Genomic DNA, 21988 nt, shown 5'->3' with positions numbered 1-21988 from the left:
TGTGTACTGGGGCACAAGGGTATCTCTGAGGCTCTTCCCCCTTAATGGTTATTCTTTAAATCCATGCCATAGGTCAGCCAAACAGATAAAGGGATGATCCAAGGGGTCAAATGACTGCCTAATGCCCTTTGTCCTCATGACCTTTGTTTTGTTTTTCTGGACATCCTGCCAGCTGGCCAGAATTGAGCACTGCAGAACGCTCCTTATAGCTCTCTCTCTTCCTCTCCGGCCAAACTACTTTGAAAATGGTCAGACAAAAAGATGGCCTGGCCAATAACTGTGTTTGCCAACTTGTAATTGAGGGAGCTGGTTGAGTTTGAAAGACTGCCTAAGGGGTGGAGAGGGCTCGCACGGAGGGCTTCGTCTATAAAAACACTCTACAGAATGTAGAAAAGTTTCCTTTACCCTCGCCCTCTTCTTGGCAAACTGGTCATGTTAAAAAGTGGGCACCATCCAAAGGTCCCGGGCTAAAGCAAACAGTGGTCGTCCTCAAGATATATTTATTTGAGGCGGCTTGACTCTTCTAACCACGTGAGCCCGATTGAAATTGATGAAAAATTGATCACATTTGGCGAAGGTAATGAGCCTCTGAAATAAAACCCTGGTGTTTTCCGTGAGATAGCGAAACAAGCGAGGAGAGATGTTCATTTGTCTCGAAAGACGGTAGGCCCACAAATCATTGGCTGGCTGACGGAACCTGACTGGAAGAGGCGGAACTGTCCGTCTTCGTCTGGGGGAGGCGCAGTTTGATATCGACAAAACAGAGTGGGACTGGCAGAAAGTCCTTAACGGCTCATTTTTCCAACCAACAATCCTCATGCATGTTTCATTGAAGGCAGCCATTCCCTCTCCCCTGGCTAGCTCAACAAACAACCAATCAAGAGCAGTGATGTAACACTCTGGTTGATTGACAGCTAAGAGGCATCTCGTTTACCAGAGACTGATAGTAATTTACCCCGTGCTTAGCTTAGGCGTGACTCGATTCAGTCTCCCAATCAATATAGATATAAATGAGTTCCCAGACTGAGGGATTTCCCCCCAACCCTTTTTAATTTGTAAACTGCGCTTTGTTGCCCAGCAAACACCGTTGCTTCATTTTGATGCATACCAGTAGAGTTGACGCAGTCACTTTCATATCTGCCTTTTAAAACCATGCGAGCAGAAATATTGTATTTTTGAACTGGAACGGGTGCTGGCGTTTGCAACGGGATATATTGCATCGTGAGTATACTTTTTGAGTTTAACATTTTGTGCAAGGCTTGCTGTTTATAATTAACGCATGCATTAGCAAATTGAACAGACTTTGCACACAGATTTGATCATAGTAATTTTGTTTATTATCAAGGTGTCTTTAAATTTGAACAGACTTGGCTCGCAGATTAGATTGTTTTTGAGCAAGTTTTCATCAAATTTGAGAATACATTTGTGCTATACTGTAAATGTATTTATTTATTTATTTATTTACTTCATTGTTTTTTGATGGTATGTATACTGATGAATTTTTCACTGTATATGGCAATGGAGATATGAGTGGCGGAAATGAGGCACAAGTATTACACTTTTAATTCAAACATGGTCAGTTTGTACTGCTGCTTATGTCCAGTCCAAGTCGATATGCACGGAGAGGGAGAGAAAAATGACTGGGGGGTGAGGGCCTGGGGTAGCTGACCATGGTCTCGTATTTTGAAGCACTTATCAGAGAGATAGGGGACAAAGAGGTTTGGGACAGAGCCCATGCATCGTGTTATGTAACCTGTCCACAGAGGTCAAGGTATTGAACATTGTGATCACTGTCTAGGGCTGGCAGCATGACATCTGGCAGCCGATAAAGTTTTAACCTTTAAAACAGCCTGGCAAAGGATTGTGGTTGGTCGACATATCTATGATGAAACGATCACATGTGGATCGGAAAGATTACAGATACGATGATAAATGTGATTCAAGAGGACACGTAAAGCTATTTGTGTATTTACGATTGCGTTATTCTTAGTCTTGAAAACATACGTGTGTAGCCACAAAGTCCCTGTTTCTAATTAACGGGTTGGTATGAATTTTAAGCTATAGTGTTGAGTGAGGTATGTTTTAGTTGGTACCAAGGGGCTGTAAAATTGTGGGTTATAAATTGATTTTGGATTAGTCTTTTCAGTAGCCTCTGGCAAATTTGTGAACAATGAAGATCGGTCAAAATAACTGGTTTTCCGTCTTTGTTTCTTGTATGGTTTTTACATATTTTACAGCAGCGAAAAACGAGTGAACAATGATCGTGTTTTGGGGTGGCTTCAGTGCAGAACTATTTTGAAGAAGGATATATTTTGTCGAAATATTTCAGTTTTTATTGCTTTTCATTCTTTAATTCATTAATTCATTCGGTCGGAGTTGTCCTCTCTGTAACCTAACAACTAATTACTCAATATTGTCTCTATAATTAAAACAGGACAAATATTCCTGTTGTAAATTGTTGATGTCCTGTTGATTATGCTAGTTGTGGTAAAACAGGCTAGATGTTTTGTACATCTTGTAAACTGCAGTAGGGTAGGCAGTCCAGAAACATAGTTCAATGTGTGATCGAAATTTATTTCATCGAGAAATTTGCACATTCAGTCCTCACTAATTAAACCTAAATATGCCATAAAGTCTTCCCCATGACGTCAATTTTACCAGAGGTTGCTGCTTTTATATGCAGATAAGTTTAGGATGTGTTACCTGTGACATGTGCGTCAGTTATATTATTCCCGTGTATTAAGTACTGGATTTTTCCAGAAATGCTTTATATTTGAACCCGACACAGGCTCTTATCTGTTTTATGTTAGAATATATTGCATAGCCTCCAGGTAAAAACAAAACTGGCGATATCTGATACAAGTGCGATAGTCAAATGTGCTGATATCTACTCGTGTCAATTACAGAGATTAGATCTACGAATATAGATTTTAAATGTATCAAGGCTTTTGATCTCAAAAATATTCATGCATTCATGAAGATATTGAAAATCTATTAGTCGAGTTTTGATTTTGTGTCTGTTGCATGCTTTGCACAGGGCCCTAATGAGGAATTAAATACAAGGGTTGCTGGTTTCAAACGTCAGTTCGTATCAAAAAGGTGCTTTGATAAATTATCTTTTAGTAATTCTCGGGGGGGGGTGAGGTGATATTTTACTACTGCTGTATAATGTACATCATGGCCTATCTCACAGAGGAGGTCAACCATCAGAACATTATGTCTTTTGTACACTTAAAGCTGTAATTAGAATAAATCGTTAAGAGACAATCCAATCCAGTCAGTATGTATATGGCCATAATGCCTTATTCACATACATTTTATTGTTCCAAATGACCAAAAAATATGGCACACAAATATTGACATGCATTGCCCTGGGACAGCACTTAGTTGCAACATGTTTCAGGACCTGAGCTTTGATTTATCGCCAGATTTGAACACATGCAACCACTTGAATGTAAACCGCCGACCCACACCATGTGTGCTTTGTTTCTATGGGTCTATTATTTGCACATATAATTTCCAATGAAACAGAAGGTCTGCGTAGTTTTGGAGATCAGGTATGGCTTTGAGTCCCTTGGATGACATCTACGGAATGCATCTAAGCTGCATCCAACTGCAGGTGTTTTCAGTTGAGATCATCAGGTAAGAATTCAGATTTATGCAACTAATTTAGCGGTTGTGAATTTAACCCACAGCTGGCCGATTTTACTGTGAAGGATAAAAAAAAAACAAAAAAAAAACGTGCAAACCTTGACCACTTTGAGATATAGTTGGGAAGTTATTCAGTAATTTGCCAAAGGTCTGTGGTTTTCTCATTCAGGCACTCCAGAGTCTTCCATTTATAAAACTATAACACCTTATAAATGGAAAATTCTTCGGTATGGTCTGTGGTATTTCGCAGCCATCAAGTAGATGATAAAATTTCCTGCACAACAATTTCTGAAAGTCTTTTGAATTTCAGATGCACAAAGTATTTTACTGAATGTTGATTGAAACATAGAAAGCTTATGTCTCTTTCTACGAGTCCCCAAACAACAATAAATATTTTCTGTGTTCCTTCATGGGCTGGATCGCTTTGGAACATTTCTCCTAGGAAAGTCAGCAATTTTTGTGAAAGTGGTTTAATTAGCGACTCGCAGGAATTCCGTAAGCCATCTTGTAAAGCTACATTTGTTTTAGTGCAGGCAGCGCTTTACTGGTTCTATATACGTCAAGAGGGATTTGGAAAAACTGCGAAAGGAGCTCATTAACAAAGCAATGTTTTGATGAAACTAGCTATCAATTAGCAGACCATTCTGTGACTGAGGATTTAACAGAGAGTTGTATTGATCCAGCTAATCAAATTTGCGAGCAAGAAGATATCACCAGCAGGGCATTGATTGGTAGAAAGTCCTCGGCATTGATGCCAGTCACATACTGAGTTGTTTCCGTTAATTGTCTCCTGATATATCAGTTTGAAACGGCATAAATTTGTCCCACAAAATTTACAGCATGGCTAAGGAAGTAGAATGGGTGTGAAAGGTAGTCACAGATTTTGTATCAGATTTTTAGGCTGTACAGTGTATGTGGTGTTAATGTTTTTAGTTTAGTTATGGGGTTGCTTGTTTATTGTAGAAGGCAATAAATTTTTGTGTTTATTTGCGCTTGAAACTGATAAAAAAAAATGTGCAAGTCGTTTGAATTTTTCTGAATTATTTCTCCACACGATTACACCTCATTAGGATGTTTGTACTAGATAGCAAGTTTAATTAATTTAATACTAATTATGTAAAATAGGCTTCACCTGTTTATTTCTTTTAAACTTTTGTTTTGAACATTTGAAGTGAATGCAAATACGACTCTTGAATACTGCATAAAAACTTCTTTGTATTATACATTTCTGTCGTTGTGAGTTCAAGTCCAGCTCGTGCTGGCTTCCTCTCCAGCCGTAAGTGGGAAGGTCTGCCAGCAACCTGCAGATGGCCGTGGGTTTCCACCGGGCCCTGCCCAGTTTCCTCCCACCATAATGCGGCCGTCGTCGTATAAGTGAAATATTCTCGAGTACGGCGTAAAACACCAATTAAATAAATAAATAAATATACATGGCTGTTTGCAGATGCAGTTATTGGAACAAAAATAAGTTAGTTTTGACATTTTGGAATATTGTTGCTTTGTGAACAATGAAATGAGCCCTGTCATATCTGGTGTGGGAACTGGAAAACAAATTAACTTAGGCTATGTTTTCTGCATTTGGTTAAAAGGAGACAGATAACGCTGATATTAGGCCACATGTTCAGGCACACTACAAGGTTTCATTCTTTTCCCAGGCCTGTTTAGCACTGATTAATCAGGATAATGAAAACCTAGGGAGTGTTGCATAACCCACCCCACCTCACCCCACCCCACCCCACCCACAGGCACTCTGCCCTAGAGGGACACACTGTAATTACACACTGTCCCCTGCAGAAAAGAAACCCTGAGTTTAGTTTTGCAACTTTACCCTGATGATCAAAACCCCTTGCCTGGTTAGCTGTAATTAATGACATATGTGGCTCTTGTGTGGGAAATTTATGTGACCAAAATCAAATGAAGTTTGCTTTCAGAAAATGTAAAGGCAAGTTCCCTGCATCTACAAAGTGGCATGTAATCAAATAGACTCTGTAAGCTCTGCTTTACGCTGGACTTTACTAGCTTCGGGACTTAACGATGTACATTCTAGTGAAACCAAACTTAATTAACATTGATTATTTTGAACACATTGAACATTTCATTTTGTTAGTGGTGTATTGTAATTCATTCATATGACATATTCTGCTGTACACGGGTTTCGCTTGAGAGGAAACTTGCTAAATTTCCAAAAAACAAGTTATTTTTACTTGAAATTACAATGTTTAAGAATTGCTGTGTGCACACTTTCTGATTCTTATTTTTCATATATTAAGGTTTAGAGGTTCAAGTCAAATGTTATTGAACAATCCTGTAAACAAAACTTTCTGCTTCACCTTGATGTGATACTTAAATTTAAATTTTAATAGTATTTCATGTTTTTTAAATGCAACTTTAATTTAACTTGATCATCGGACTTTCAAGCTTTACAAAACCTCCCCCATGAAATCACCATGTTAGCAAACTAAAAGTTTGTAAAATTGCTTCCGTTTCACTGTGGTGTTAAACAACAATGAAATCATCAAGTAAATTTTACTGTCATAGGACATGTTCAAGTTGCTATCACTGCTAGATTTATATGGGTGAGAATTAAAGCTTTCATCTTGGGATTCACGTGTTATGATTTTGACTAGTACTCTAAAGTCTGTGTTTCACAAGTTGACATGTTGATGTTGAACTCTGTTATTTTAAGGGGAAATGTTTTATTGTCGGCACGCGTCGTTTGATGGAGAAATCATTTCAGGTGCGAGGAGGTTAGCTCTGACAGTTTTGAGTCGTCGCTCTGTAATATAGAGTAACGGCTTTTGTCGGACTCCAGCGAGACCGGGAAGAATTGATCACGGTGTTAAGGCCGATGGAGGGTCATATATAATCTAACTGTAGTATTGGTTAACTTAAGCCCCAGCTATCGCCCCCACCCCCCATCTCCCCCCACCCACCTTCCTCGTACTTTTCAAACCCTCAGCCTATATACCCCAAATCAAATACCATTATTCTCATCTCCCAGAATTGAACTTGACAATTTTCTCCGCTCGCTTTTTCTCTGATCCACTTGTTCGTTTTCTACTGTCAACCCTAGTTATCCCTCTCGCCCGATACTTTATTGGTCGCCCTTTTCCTGCTGACCATTGTCCGCGCTCACCCCGCCGCTCTCACTCCATCCCTATGGATACTGGCAACCTGACAAGCACAGCGTGTCGAGCCGTAACTGCGACAGGGGCGCCTGTAATAACATGCTTATGGCTGATTTAAATGTTCGCTTTATTTCATGGAAAGGTAGTAAAAAACACATCAAGCAGTTAACGCTGGCAGGGAGGGCTTTAAATGGGCTATTGTTTGCTGTCACACACCCTGCTGGTCCCTGGCTACACATTTGAACCCATATAAGCATGAACTCCTAAAACAACATTTATTTATTTCGTGCTGCCCATCACCTACCCTTTTGTTTGCCATCGCTCCCATCGCAGACCTCAAAAAGATAATCTGTTTATCCAAAAAATTTCACGCCTCGTTGGTAAAGGTGGTAGCTATCGATGGGAGTCCGGGCTCTTTAGTCACCATGGTGATATGCACACCGAGTTTGACTGTCCATAGCTAGTGGACTAAGGGAGATAACTGAGTAACTGAGCATTTTAGTACCTTTTGTGAGCTGGTCTGTCTGGTGTATACCAGCTATCATTTTATACAGAGCATCAGCTGAGCCAGACTGCCACGGTATACAGGAAATATTCCTCAAGGTGCTTATGTGGGGGGGGGGGGGGGGGGGTTTCTTTCTTTTTTTTTTTTTGACTTTTTGCTGTTGTTTCCTCTTGGTTATTAGAGCTTTTAGCATGACAAGTGTCTTATTATTCAAGATGTGCATTGCTGGTACAGGTTAGCGTATCATGTTACATCATTACTATATCATTCATAGCACATTGAGCTCTCCAGGATGTTAATGTGTTTTTCTGTTTTTTTCTTTGTTTTGGCAGGAATTAGCAAGGCAAGTTTCTGACAGCATTTGGTTATACTGACATAGCAAAGTGTAAGTAACAAGAATTTAATTTTTTTTTTTTTTTTTCATTATGTTCGTTTGGTGTTTTGAAATTCTTTAGACATTTCTCTTCACTTCAGGGTGAGATTTTGAACACTTGATAAAAATCTATCAAATGTTGACTTTAAAGCAAAATAAATTCAGGTTTCAGAATGAGAATCTGATGCAAACTCTTTTTTTTTCCTGAAATCTTTTGCATATTGACATGTAGAATCTGTTGCATATTGACATGTATTATCTCTTGCATACTGACATGTGGTATATTTGGACATAACACACAGAAAAACAATCAACCTGTTTATTTTGAAACAGATTATGACTTTATAAATATAAAAAAATTGGACAACTGGCTTCAGAAAAGTTTAATTAAAGTTTTTGTTTTACGGGCAGAAAGATATTTTTTTGCAATATCAGAGGGGCATAAAAATAAAGTTACTGGCAAGTGTTGACTGTCCCAGAAATTGTATTTGTTAAACGCATATGTATGTAGTTGGAAAACCCTGAAGAACCGTAAAATCACGACAAAAACCCGAGTAAGATTGGGCAAAATAAGTGAGATGAATTCAGTTCATCCATAAAACAGAAAATAAAATAATTGGTGTTTGCTCAAGAGATGAAATGTTTTCCTCAGTCTAAATTACATTAGTCCAGCTCATGCTTGTTTCCTCTCTGGCCATACATGGGAAGGTCTGTCAACAACCTGCGGATAGTCGTGGGTTTACCCTGGGCTCTACCCGGTTTCCTCCCAGCATAATGCTGGCCGCCATACTGGCCGCCGTCATAGAAGTGAAATTACATCAGTAATTACAAACAGCAGATTGCTTTTTGTTAAGTGACATAGGCTTATTTTCGCTCCAGCCAATACAGTATTACTCGCGATTGTTGTTAATACGAAGCAGTTTTGTACCGAAGAAGATGCAGTTTCTTCAGTCTGAATTAATTAGTCATTACAGTAAATTGCCTTTTGTTATTGCGAAAAGTATTGATACATTGTACAAACTTTTGTGTGAAAAATGCTTTTTTGTGCATAAAAGAAGCGCTTCTCATCAGCATCTGGGGATCAATTCTACAAAGACATTTCTGACTTAAGTCAGAAAATTAAATTTAAAATGATGTCACATTGCTGTAGTTTTTTGGTTTTAGAAGTTTGAAATTTTCACATATTCATCTTCAGAAAACATTGATGAGGTGATGAAAAATTGAATTTACAGGGTATGAAAAGAAAATGTTAAAATCGTGTCTCAAATTTAATTCAAAACTGGTTTTGATTAATCGGCCTCTGTACAGTAAATTTTAGTATGTTACTGTGAGTATCAGCAGTTTAAGCTATGTAAAGCCCATACAGTGGTAGCATTAGTAGGACTGTTATCCCAGAAGAGGAACAATCCGGTGATGTACAAGAGTGTGGTTGTACGTAGATATCGGAGCCGGTAGGTATGTATGAACACAAGACAGGAAAAACCGCCCTTGTTAAGATGACAGGTGAAGATTATATTTGCTTATTGTAAGAAGCAAGTAGGGATACATTGCGTGACTGACTGGAGGGTCAGTCTTGATGGCCAGTCCAGACGTACATAGTGGTTAATAACATCTGTTGTCCAGTCTGGCAGGCTGACCAACCCGGACTTTAGCCAGACAAGACAGACTAAGACAGACTGACCATCTCAAACAGCCAATTTTCCCCAACACCATTCCAGTCTTCCTTTAGCCAATTGCTCTAGAATAGACTGTGGCTTTCCTCCGCATACAATGCCCAGACCTAATCGTACAAATTGTCCGGCTTTGTTCTCTGCTATACTTAATGGTGTAGATGTACTAATTTAGCTCTAGTACTTGGCCTTTACTTGCCTGCATGTAGCTACTCCCTTGAGGATCACCCCCTGCGGAACCTCGCTCAGACATTTTCCTGCTCTAATTGTCAGACCGTCTGAGGTTTCACAGGGGGGAAGTCGCACATGACAGAACTGCAGGGGAAAAAATTAGCATCGTTCCTTTGAAAGACATTTAATACAAATTTGGCAGTGATTAAAGTTTCATTAATGAAGTATGTAAAAGCAAACATGGACTGAACTAATCATGTTAATGTACTGTCGCTGTTAATTTTTTGTGTTTTTCTTTTTTTTTTTTACTAGACACAATGGTTTACATTTGTCTAAACAATTCTCGCAAAATTCTCTGAGTCAGTCTGATCCAAATTAATTAAGTTTACTGCTGTTGCGTTCAAAAATCACTTGCATATCTATAAAATGAGATATATGTTTTTAAAAAAAGACAAAAAAAAAACAAAAAACAAAACCAATTCCTTGAATTCTAAAATGTGTGCTAAAGTACTGTTGTTCTTAGCCTGACAAGCGGTTTAAGCCTTCATTCTGTGATGAACGACGAAACCCATGTGAGTCGCATTAATCAGCTTTTACACGAAGACGTAATTACCAAACTGGCTGATTCCAGTAGCAGACACCAGGGGGCACCCCGCAAAGGAGGGTCCAGATCAGGGGACATAATCCATCATGACTGTACATTACCTAAAAACACAAGGAACTAAAAAATACACTTCTTTACTGGACGCTGTATTGCATGTGGTTGAAACTCAAGCCTGACTGATTCTTGAAATAGAACGCAAATTTAATCCCCTCCCTCGAAGAGTAATTAACTCAAATTTATAAAGAATAAAAAGAAAATAAAAAAGCCCTGAGTAAGAGATAAATAGGAATTAAGGGTTTTTTTTTTTTCCCCAAAATTTTTGGCATGATTAGAGTATTTTTGGTACAACTACAGATTTGGTTAAACACTTAAATTGTATCCCTAGTGCAAATAGAAAAGATTTAAATGTCAAAAAAATAAATAAATAAAGACTGATTGACATCGTTAAAAACTTAGTATTTATAGACCCTGAAGTTTGACTGGGTAACCCTTTATACCTACATTACTATACCTATGCTCTGTCTGACCCATCTTTATTTTTTTTTTTTTGTCTTCATTATGTGGAAAATGGATAGTAGAGTTACTATCAAACTGAATATCATTACCAGGAGAAATTTTTATTAAAAAAAAAAAAGTGTAGTTTATTGCTTCATTTACAAGTTTGAAATCATGCTGTCAAAAATTCTATTCATTTCAAAGTTGAAATAGTTGCAGGTGTATGCACATTTATTACACGAGTCAATTTTTTTTCTCTCTCAAATGACTCGGAGTTAAACCCACAGCACATTAGATAACAAAATGCGTTTTGGGTTTGAAAATATCGCTAGCTCATATGATGCGATCAAATTAATTTTTGCCTTTCGCACACAAGCAACTAAAAACCGAACAATGCAGATGGGTTATCCTAAAACCTGAACCCGATCAGGAGTCCGTGTCGAGCCAGGCAGCTGTGCACAAGAATCAATCTTTCCATTGGCCAATATTCAGTTTTTGCCTTCGAATTTTAATAAACATTTATCACCGGTGTGTTTTTGTGTTGCGGCTTATTTGATAACTGTTTTGTATATATGCCAGAGAATGCATCCGTTTAATTTTGAAATCCCATTTGTAAGGTCACCTGATCTGTGGACTGCTTGTCACCACCTGATGCTAAGCGCGCTGTCAGCTTTGAAGATGGCCTTTGCAGTGCAAAACTCTACAGATTGAAATACTTGTACCACAATTAATCGCTGTAATTGCATAAGTTAAGAGATTTGATTAGTACATAGCTCAACATATTTAGTGACAAGAGAGTTTGGCTCTCTCTTCACGCTTTTTTCCCTCTTTTGCTGCTCTTAACTTTTTTTGTTATAATTTATGGTCATAGCTTTCATATTATTTTTTTTTTTTTTTTTATAGTGTCTAAGGTTTGTGAAATCAGTTACACAGCAGGATTTATTACTCTGTGAAAAAAGTTATAGTACTAATATCTTACAAGATGATCATGTTACAGTCAGCTTCCAAAACCGGCATCCTGTTTATTTATTTATTTATTTATTTTATTTCATTGGTGGTTTACGCCATACTCAAGAATATTTGACGTGTACCATGGCAGCCAGCATTATGGTGGGAGGAAACCCAGGACAATCCGCAGGTTGCTGGCAGACCGTATTCTGTGTAAATCTGAATGATAGTTACGAGGCATCCTCAGTGACATAAACATTGTGGCATGTTCAATTTGAAATGAAAGTTATAAATATACTGATATATCATCAGTCACCCTGTATTTATTTGTCCTAATATGGAATTTTTGTTGTTTTTGATGGAAACAAAACAAAAAAAATTAAATACATAAATGCTGACCAAACCTGAAAGGAGCAGTTTTACTTTAGATGAACATATTTAATATTGGATGAATGTGAACATATTTTACTTTAGATGAACCTGTTGGACATCAGATGATCATGAACATGTTTGACATTAGCTGAACATTAACATATTAGACATTAGATGAACATTAACATATTAGACATTAGATGAACATTAACATATTGGACATTAGATGATCATGAACATATTTGACATTAGATGAACATATTTGACTTTAGATTAATATGAACACTTGACATTAGATGAACATATTTGACTTTAGATTAATGTGAACACTTGATATTAGATGAACATTAACATATTGGACATTAGATGAACATTAACATATTAGACATTAGATGAACATTAACATATTGGACATTAGATTAATATGAACACTTGACATTAGATGAACATGTTTGACTTTAGATGAAGATAAACACCATTTGACATTAGATGAACACCATTTGATTTTAGATGATCATGAACATATTAGGCATTAGATGAACATATTTGACTTTAGAATAAGATGAACACTTTTTAATTTAGATGAACATGAACATTTTTGACTTTAAATAAGTTAGCTAAATTTGCTGTGGAAGCATATCACTGTTGACACTCTGTTGTGCTAATACCTGCAGAGTGTGACAGTTAGTTACTTGCTAATGATGAGGCAAGCTGTTTGATCCCAAGACACTGGTCTACCTCAAATCAATATGGAGGTAAAAGAGTATGTGCAGGGGAACAATGTCTGACAAGAGAACCCGGTGACGGCAGGGACGGTTTTATTAAGTTTTCAGCGTAAAGCTGTTGCCACCCCACAAAACCCCTGCACAATAGGGGTCTTGTCTGAAGCAGTCAATTGCCTGCTGTCTTCAGTAATTTTTCAATACCAAGGTCAAGGCTGTAGGTCGGCCATATTGCATGCATTATCACTTGAGGATTATAAACTGAGAAAAGTACTTCTTTAGTCGTGGATTATGATAATAAGCTAATGTCAATACAGGCCTACAGATGTTCTGTTTTCCTTTAGTTCTTGTGGGTGAACTGAGCAGAAAATGCTGCCAACAGATGTTTATGTCTAGGAAACTTACTGCTCTTGTGGAGGGGCAACGTGTGCAGGAAAGTTGTGCAAAGGGGGTGTAGAAAAAAAAAAAAGAAAAAAACATTTCACTTAAAAGTGTAATTTTAATATCCTGTCAAGTGTTGTTAAGTCCAAGACAATTGTCTCTGGGTATCATTTTTTTTTTTAGTGTTTTAAATGTCCATTTGAAAATACATTCTTGCCTGTATAGCTTTTCTTACATATAAAATTAAACAGAAATTTTGTTTTAATAAATATAATTATTTTTGTTTTATTTTAAACTATGGATTTTGGATGTCAGCAGAGTATTAAATTTAATGAAATTTACAAGTGCAGAAAAAAAAATTAATTCAGGTAAAGGCACACCTTGTTTACTTGCCATGGTAACAGATCGTCCGGTCGCCAGTACTAATGAACGCAGGCGCCACTCCTGCTGTCAGAATGTTACTTCATTTTTCTAAAGAATTTTCGACTTAATGCAGACATCAATAAAACCAACTGCAAAAATTTAAATATTCAATTATATATGGAGAGGGTGGAGAATCAATGAGTTGTCTTCTCTTTTCTGGTCTTGCGTCCGTGTGATGCTGGAAGTCTTCAGGGTGGCAAGTATTGATTTGTCGTGAGAATAGAGACACAAGTTAACACATGTAGCAGCTGGCCACTGTTCTCTGTTTTCCCCCACAAAATGCTCATGAATAACTTTTGCCATCAGCATTGTCAGCTGTCCACTAGTGCCAGCAACAAGTTGATTTGAAGTTCTTCAGCTTTGACAGTATTTTTTCTTTCTTTATACTTTTTGCAAATGATTGTCTTGCTTCTGTCAGGAGAGGGGTCCTTTTTTTCTTTCTCGCATAGTGGTGAGACCTTCGATGAGATTTTGGTTTTCCAAATCATACTCTGTGAAGTTTATGGTGGATGTTTTCAGACGTGTAAATTTTAAACTTGAGGTTAATTCTCACTCTAAGAGCATGCAACTGTGATTGGCAAAAAGACTGTACATACTCAGTGGTATATATTGTTCACACTTTCATCCTCACAATCCAAAGGAATCAGACTGATCAAAAGTTATCTCTTCTGACATTTGCTTGGTTAAGGAGATTTTTGTACATCCTTGTTTGCAGACTTCCGTTTCTCTTGCCTGTGAAGGACCTTGACTTGTAGAGAGAATAGCCACGACCTTGACCTTCGCCGGCCAAAGGAAATCGTACCGATGGTTTTTTCCTTGGTAATGACCACGTTAGTGAAACGGTAAGTTGTTTTTTTTATTTTTGCAACCTCTGACCACTAGAATTTACAGAAGTACATGCATGTGTGCTATTTGTTTAATGATAGGACAATTCAACAGCTTAGCCAGTTAACATGCCTTGTTTGTCACAGAAGAGTCTTTAGCTATTTTCAGAGTGAAAAAGAAGTATTGAAGACTGGATGTCTGTTTGTTAAGGTTTTTTTGAAAATCCTCTTATAGATGAAACGATTGAGTCGTACCCGATCCCTTTTATTTTTGAATTTCTGCTGTCTCCTTCTCTTCCCCTTGCCCTCCCCCGAATCCTACCAAACCGTACCCTCTAAAATGCTGCATACGGTCCTCAAATTCATCCTTATGTATCAGCAATTTCAGGGTAGTAGAAATGACATGGATTTCATTTGTGTTGATTACACAAACAAATTTCGTGTCAGTATTCATCACTGCTCTTTGTTTCATCTCAAGCGAGAACATATATAAACTGTTCTACGTCCATCGTTCATTTTAATTCAATTACGTTGCACTATTAACCCGCTATATCTGGTCCCTTGATTTTTCTAAGCGATGCTGACCTTGAGCTCATCCAATAAATGACAATTTGCGCTGAATATATTCAGTCGTTCGTTGGAAGTGAGAACCATGGTGATTAATACAGTGGATACAGAAGTGTTTAAGTTGCTGGCGCGGCAGTAATAGCGGTTTGATGTTTCCCCACGCCAATCCACCCTGAGGTCAGACTTTCCTACATTTTTTACTACCCTGGTTATCTCTAGGGGTTGCCGGGGGTTACAGGGCAAGGTATTGGCGCCCTACAAAATGACGCTAGTGCAGATATTTGGACTGCACCATTTGCTTTTTAAAGGTTATGTCCCAGCATACTTGCCCTCTCTTCTCCCCGGCGCCCAGCCTGTCTAACTCCCTCGATGAACCAACCAACCCATTATCCCCTACCACTGAGGATGGGTCACATGACCAAGTCACATGACTTTGGGTAAGAAGGGATTTAGCACGCCAGTATGTTGGCATATTCCGGCGCTGTTTTTGCCCTGGGGGGTATAGTCGGATTGGTCATTTAAAGCGTTAATGGTTGCAAAAAGTTTGACCGTGAAAATGGTATCAACATGCGATGGTTTTGTTACTGTTCCCGCTGGGTTTAAGAATGAACAAGACTTAACACGCTGGTACCAACACTTGTATAGGTATCATTGTTAATTAAACAATTAATTTAGGTTCTTCGTTTGCGCATGAATGGTTCACTAATGTCGATATGTGAACTTTTGACATTTGCGCCACTTGATGTCGGCATAATAAAGTATGAAATACAAAACCCACTGTGGATTCAGCCTTTAATATTAGCTAATATGTCAGATAATAATCCATTGATTTATTCTGATATTAAAAATTGTAAATACACAATCGATTAAGTGTCAAGTGAAGTTTTTGTCATTAATTACTGGATACCTATGTATGTTAGAACGTTGCTTCAAGCAAATTTAGCTGATAAGTTTCGGAAAAGTATTTTCTTAATTAATAGTGATTGCCGTTGTGATTAATTTGATTTGAAATAATCTGTCTAATCTTGTTAGGAAAAGTTAAGGCCGTGACTTGTGGAAAGCCGAGAAGAACTTAAATTTTTTTCTTTTCCTGTCATGCACAAATTAAAATTATCTGAAAAGAATGGAATAGTTTGTGGCACAGGTGCAGGAGAACTTACATTTGTGTTGAGCAGGTGTAAAAAGATGAAGATCCTGGTAACTGGAGCCTCGTGGCCAAGAATTAATACCTTTTTGGGTGTGTAATAGAATAACATTTGAAATAACTAATGTTGAATTCCAGAATCAACTATAATTACGTACTTCTTGATTTCCCAAGGATATTTTCTCCTCTTGAACTGACATATGGTGTTAAACCACAATCATTAATATCTCTGGAATTGTAATAAACCTATTTACTGGTGTATCAATCCTATACGGCATTTATCATGTAGTTATTATGTAAATTAAATATATTAAACCCCGTATTATTTAGTAGGTTAATTAGCAAAGTAAAAATAGTTTAGAAATTTTCAGTATCATATGGTAGTTTTTTTTTTTTTCCTTTACGAAAGTTACTAATCTCTATTGTGTACTGACATACTGTACCTGAATCAGATTGGACTATAGATTAGAGGTCGATTGAATTTAGGAGCAATTTCTGTGGCCGCAAATTATTGTAATGTTTATGTGTTTTAATTTCCTGGATACCTAAGCATTTAGCAGGTTTATTAGAGGTGTAATGAAATGAACAGCACTTTCAGTTACTGTTTTGGCTGTGAATGGGCCCCAATTTTTCCTCACCTGACAAGTGTAAAGCGTACATTCTGTCTTTCAACATGGCAATCATGAATATCCGACAAAAATTTATATTTCCCCAGAACTGGAATTCAAACAATGAAGGGAAAAACGATCGCTGTAATTTGATATTTGCCCTGATAATTTTCCAGTGACAGTTTTCATTTGGTGTCCTCAGATTTGTAATCAGCCAATTTTTAATAAGTAGTAAATTTTTTAATCAAGTGGGACTGAAATGTTGTATTGCATACACTTAGCAGAAGATTTGTTGTCTTTAGTGTAGTGAAATTTGCGTTAGCTCTGGCTGAAAAAAAACAAATTGGCTCATTCGAATAATCAATATTCATGAAGGACATAAGATAAATTATTATTTTTTTTTATTCAAAGCTTGAAATTTTATAAAAGAATTTATTAGAAACTCTGATTTTAGGATATGGGAGAAATCACTTTGTGGATAAATTAAAAACTGAATTTCATCTGATACATAATTAACCTTTGTAGATCATGATATTGATTGGCTGGTGTGAGGAACTGGGAATTAAGACTGAAACAAAACTATATTTTCTGGTTTAGGATTTTTAACTTGGAAAAAATTATCTAATGCGTTGTAAAATTCAAGTATATATAATCATGTCTCTCATAAATGTTACAAGAAGACTCTCCGGAATCCTACAGTGTTTTGTCATTTATGTGTCCAAAGTTTTGTCCTCATTTTTCCTTTGAAAAATGAGTAAAGAGTGATAGTTTTTATTTGAAAACTGACGGCAAATGCTTGTATGTTGGATTTGTTTATCAGTTGGCTCATGGAGTTTCAGTCATTTGAGAAATTTGCGAAAGGCTGTGGCCTTTATTTAAAAATTTCTTCAGAAATAGGATGATACATGTGACTGAATTGAATAACCAATCAGAATTACGCCTCTGTTTTTCACCTAATTTGATCTGGATTGATAGTTTCATTCAAATTTAGGGAATCATGCTATGGTTTTGTCTTTGAAAAATTGCACGATGACACTGGTTGAATAAGATTTCAAGGTGCATGTAGGTCAGTGAGCCTGCTGAAAGAGAGTTTCTCATCGATACACTGTACATCTGGTTGTTGTTATTCATGACGGATTTGAAACACGGGGTAAATATATTTTAGTTAGTATAGCTACAGGTCGTTCTTACATGTTTGATGCGCGGGTAATGTCTTTAGGTGCACGAAAACTAATTCATTTTGACTTAAGTGTATCTCCTACCATTAGAAGAGTTCTCCTCTTCAGGGAGGTTAAAAAATGGCTCCTACATACCACCGAGACGCAAAAGGAATGGGACATTTATTTACTATAGATACAATATGTGCATACCGATTATTTTCGGCGGCGTTTTTTATGCGTCCCGTCTGGCTGGAGTGGGAAGACCGTGGCTGTGGGAAGCCGCGTAAACGATGCCCAAGATGGTAATTAGGCCTTGGTTTGGGTCAGCCATGATTGATGTCAACCCAAATCACACGAGATGGCCTCATGAAGGCCAGTCCGAAGAGAGAGGGAGAGAAGAGAGAGGAGAAAAGTGAGAGGGAAAGAGAAAAAATAGAGTCCACCACGCCATCGGCTCAATATCGACACCTTTTCTTGTGGGAAATTAACAACTGACCAATTTAGCCTGTACTATGTTCTTTTCTGGCCTTTTCTAGACATCTGAGCTGCTTTCGGCCTTAGCTGACCAATACTGTCCTCTATGTAATTTCCTTCCCTGGCCCAAAACCCTCCCTTCATTTCTGGCTCTCTCATCTCCTCCTTGCCATAAAACTTCGGGGAATTAAGAATAATTGGCAGAAAAAACGGCGTGGTGTGGTTTTGGCTGCATTCTCTATATTTGTGGCCAACTTGAATTCGACAAGTACATTTGTACCAGTGATTTCAGATTTATTGAGGTCACTGCATGAAGTTTTGCAATCTTCAATTATTATCTCAAGTTTTTTAGCATGTATTTAGCACATTTACAGTTGGTAAATTAGCATTAATTAATGTCGGTCTAGAGAAGTATATATTGGTGGTTCGTATACAGATCAAATAAGCATTCAATGATAATGTCAGACTTTTGGCAAACATTTGTGAAATGCTATAATTTAGTAGTTTTATATCCAAACTCAGCAGTAAAAGTGTGGGTATACATAACATATACTTGCAGTTCATCAGCTAATTTCGCTTGTTTTACCTTAGTTACCTTAATTGACGTTTTAATTATATTCAACTTTAAAACAGAGTAGCATTTGTTGATAACTAGCCTTTCTAAATCCATCCGACCCATAAGCTAGGTGTGACTGCATGAAGAGATAAACACATAGATAAGCAGTTGTAAAAAAGCAAGTTTTCTAAGACGTAAAAATTTTGTTGGTGATAAATCATGCTCACGCATACACACGTCATTATTTGTGTGATCTCGTGGGGGGGTGGCTTAACACCATATACATGCCAGGCCTCAAAAGAGTCAAAGATTTGCAAGCCTGTCACACTGAATGTGCAGTTTTGTACTAGGTGATAAAAAGTTGTAAGTTAAGTTAAGATTACACACTCAAGGGTCAGTCCTCTCAAATCTGACCCACATGTTCACACTGACTTGTCCGAACTGGAATTTTTTTGTGTTGTCTCTTGTCAACCTACATATAAGCTTTTTACAGGCGACTTTTTAACATACGTGTACCTTCAAGAGATAATGGCCCGTGCTATACACAGACTTTCAGGTATTTTCTACTCCACATTTAAAAAAACATATTAGTACCGGCTTTTAAATTTTTTTTTTTACATTACTTCATAATTTAATTTCAATTATTTTTTTGGTACAAATGTTTAGATTCAGTATTTGTAAAGTTGGTGGTAGTTAATGGTCTGCAATTCAGAAAAAGTAGGCCTACCCATGTATCAGGGAAAACACATGGTCCAACCTTATCAAAACAGAATATTTTTTGCTTTTAATTTTATAAAAATTGTCTTTAAGGACCCTGAACAAGAAACATTAGAGTGATATCGTTTCATTTAGGCGCAGTCTTGAAAAGTGAATTAAGAGATATAATTTTGCTTGTGGTAAAACTTTTATGGCAGCCTCCTTCCTCTCCAGCCATACGTGGGAAGGTCTGTCAGCAACCTGGTGATGTTCGTGGGTTTTCCCAGGGCTCTGCCTGGTTTCCTCCCACCATAATGCTGGCCGCAGTCGTATAAGTGAAATATTCTTGAGTACGGCGTAAAACACCAATCAAATAAGTAAATATATAATAGCAGTCTCATCTTTATACAGATATCAGTTAGAAAGTACTCTACAGAGCACTATACATACAGGTACCTGATAATGCACAGGTGAAATTTTCAAGTAGTTTTTAAACTATCTGCTAGATATGCATGACCTAATATAGTTAGCCATGATGGAGCAACGTGGTTATGCTGGACCATGTCAGTTTCCCTCCAAGATGGCTGTCAAGTTACAATTGTGCTAATAGAGAGGTGATATTACATACAGATATACATAAAAAGCAAAACGGGGTAATTTAAAAATGTAAATTTAAATTCAGTTTAAAGTGAGTTTAAAGGATGCATCATTTTTGATGTACACTTGTTTTCAAAAAGCTACATTTCATGTACACACAGTTATTAGCGAATGTGCCATATTTGTGCAAACAGTGGCTTCCTGTGATATTTCATCAGTGGTTAATTTGGTCCACTCTATATGATATGTTGCACTAAGGTATTAATTTCCTGTGTCATTAAAAGAAGGCCGATTGAGCCGTCTAACAATAAATAGGTGATGTGGTTTATGTATGTCCCAGGCCGCTTGTGAAACTGCGGCAGTTTTGCAGAAAAGTCATCGGACAAGGTTGGTGGAGCTGAGTGTAAGAGACAGGAGTTTTACTTAGGCTGGTGGACACGATAAATGGGTGGAGGGTGCTGCTTGTGGGGGGGGAGGGGGGATGGGGTGGTATTACTGAGAAATGGGTTATTGTCTCATTCAGCTCTAGGGAAGATTTAGTGATCGGAAAGGGAAAAAAATTGTGAAAGATAATCACAGTTGTGGTGAGGATATTGTGGTAGTCCAAACTCCCCCCCCCCCCTGCCCTCCTCCTCTCCCCTGACTGACCTTAGCAGCATAGTGATGCCCCGTGGGCTACAGAGCGGCTCTGCCCCGTTGAATCCCTGGTTAGTCGCCCTCTCCCTAATGCAAGTGCCAGGGAGGCCGTTTCCAGACTGAGACACGAGTCACTGGCCAGAAAATAAAGGCCGTTTGCGATCAATAGAGAATTGTTATGCATTTTTTATGTGTTAAACTGATTGATCCGAGGAGTAGGACTGGCCCTGGTGAATGGACAGACGCCAAGCCCTCCCGAAAAAAAAATATAACGGCCAACGACACAACGATGTCTTGCCTTATCGGAGATATCGGATGACCAGTGGTCAAATGCACCGGACACATACATGAGATGACCCTTACTGGTCTCAGACTGACCACCCGAGGAAAGGAAGCTACATTTATCGTCGTACCGGTCTGAGAAAAGATGGACTAGTCTAGTGCTAGAGTTGTCGTTGTATAGTCCAAAGCTCTTGCTGTAGGTATGCTGGTAGACCGGTATAGTCTGGGTTTATAGCCTGTAGGGAGTCTGGGTAGACTAGAATGCCTTAGTCAGGCAGATGACCGAGAGGGAGAAAAAAAAGAGCAGGCAACCAGACTTGGCCCACTCACACCTTAATTCAGATGTTTCACAATAGCTACAGAGATGTTTGAGGGCTCGTAACACAATACCTGATGGTGACAAAGTGGAGAGAGAGGAGAAGGGACAGCTGAGAGTTAGGGGGGTGTGGAGCAGTGACATTGAGAACAAACTCCTCCTGTTTTTTTATGTGTGTGTGTTTGTGTGTGTTTATGCGGTGGTTTTGTTATCAGCATCATACAGCCACACTCAGATGGGAAAGGACACACGGTGTTTTTAGTCCTGGTGTCAACAAGCCCTCTCCAGTGTCACAGAGAGATCACAGTGTAGGATATATTTACCAGAGTGACCAGTGTGTAGTTCAGCAGCCATAATAGCGTCTGCTGCTAATCTCACAGGGACAGTTCCATGGAGCAATTTATAAAAAAATCGGATGAAAAATCCTCCAGACTGGTACTTAAGGCCGTAATGTTTTTCTGACCGTCGCTGGACAAAGCTGGCGTACGTGATCTGGCCATTTTCTGCGGCCACCACAGTCAAGGTATTAGTGGATGCTGGATTGTGGAAGTGGAGGGAGAAAAAAAAAAAGGTGCTAGCCTCGGCTGTGCAAATGAAAAAAGACAGCGTGTGGTTGTTTTGTGGCAGCGTTGGCCGAGTGTCGCGATTAAGGTCTCAAGATGCTCGCTGACGGGAAATCTAATCA

General features: G+C 38.1%; 1 protein-coding gene across 1 annotated transcript in view; it reads left to right on the top strand.

Annotated features, from left to right (window-relative positions):
* Positions 1 to 14158: 14158 nt before the first annotated feature.
* The window catches only part of LOC135463336 (uncharacterized), a 28223-nt gene continuing 20393 nt past the window's right edge, over positions 14159 to 21988 (top strand). Inside the window, 1 exon segment of the mRNA XM_064740596.1 lies at positions 14159 to 14285. Coding sequence (XP_064596666.1) covers positions 14248 to 14285 — 38 coding nt within the window. The 5' untranslated portion in view covers positions 14159 to 14247.

Source organism: Liolophura sinensis, chromosome 3, assembly GCF_032854445.1.
Source record: "Liolophura sinensis isolate JHLJ2023 chromosome 3, CUHK_Ljap_v2, whole genome shotgun sequence".
Taxonomy (NCBI): Eukaryota; Metazoa; Mollusca; class Polyplacophora; order Chitonida; family Chitonidae; genus Liolophura; species Liolophura sinensis.
This window is presented reverse-complemented; position numbering and strand designations above follow the sequence as displayed.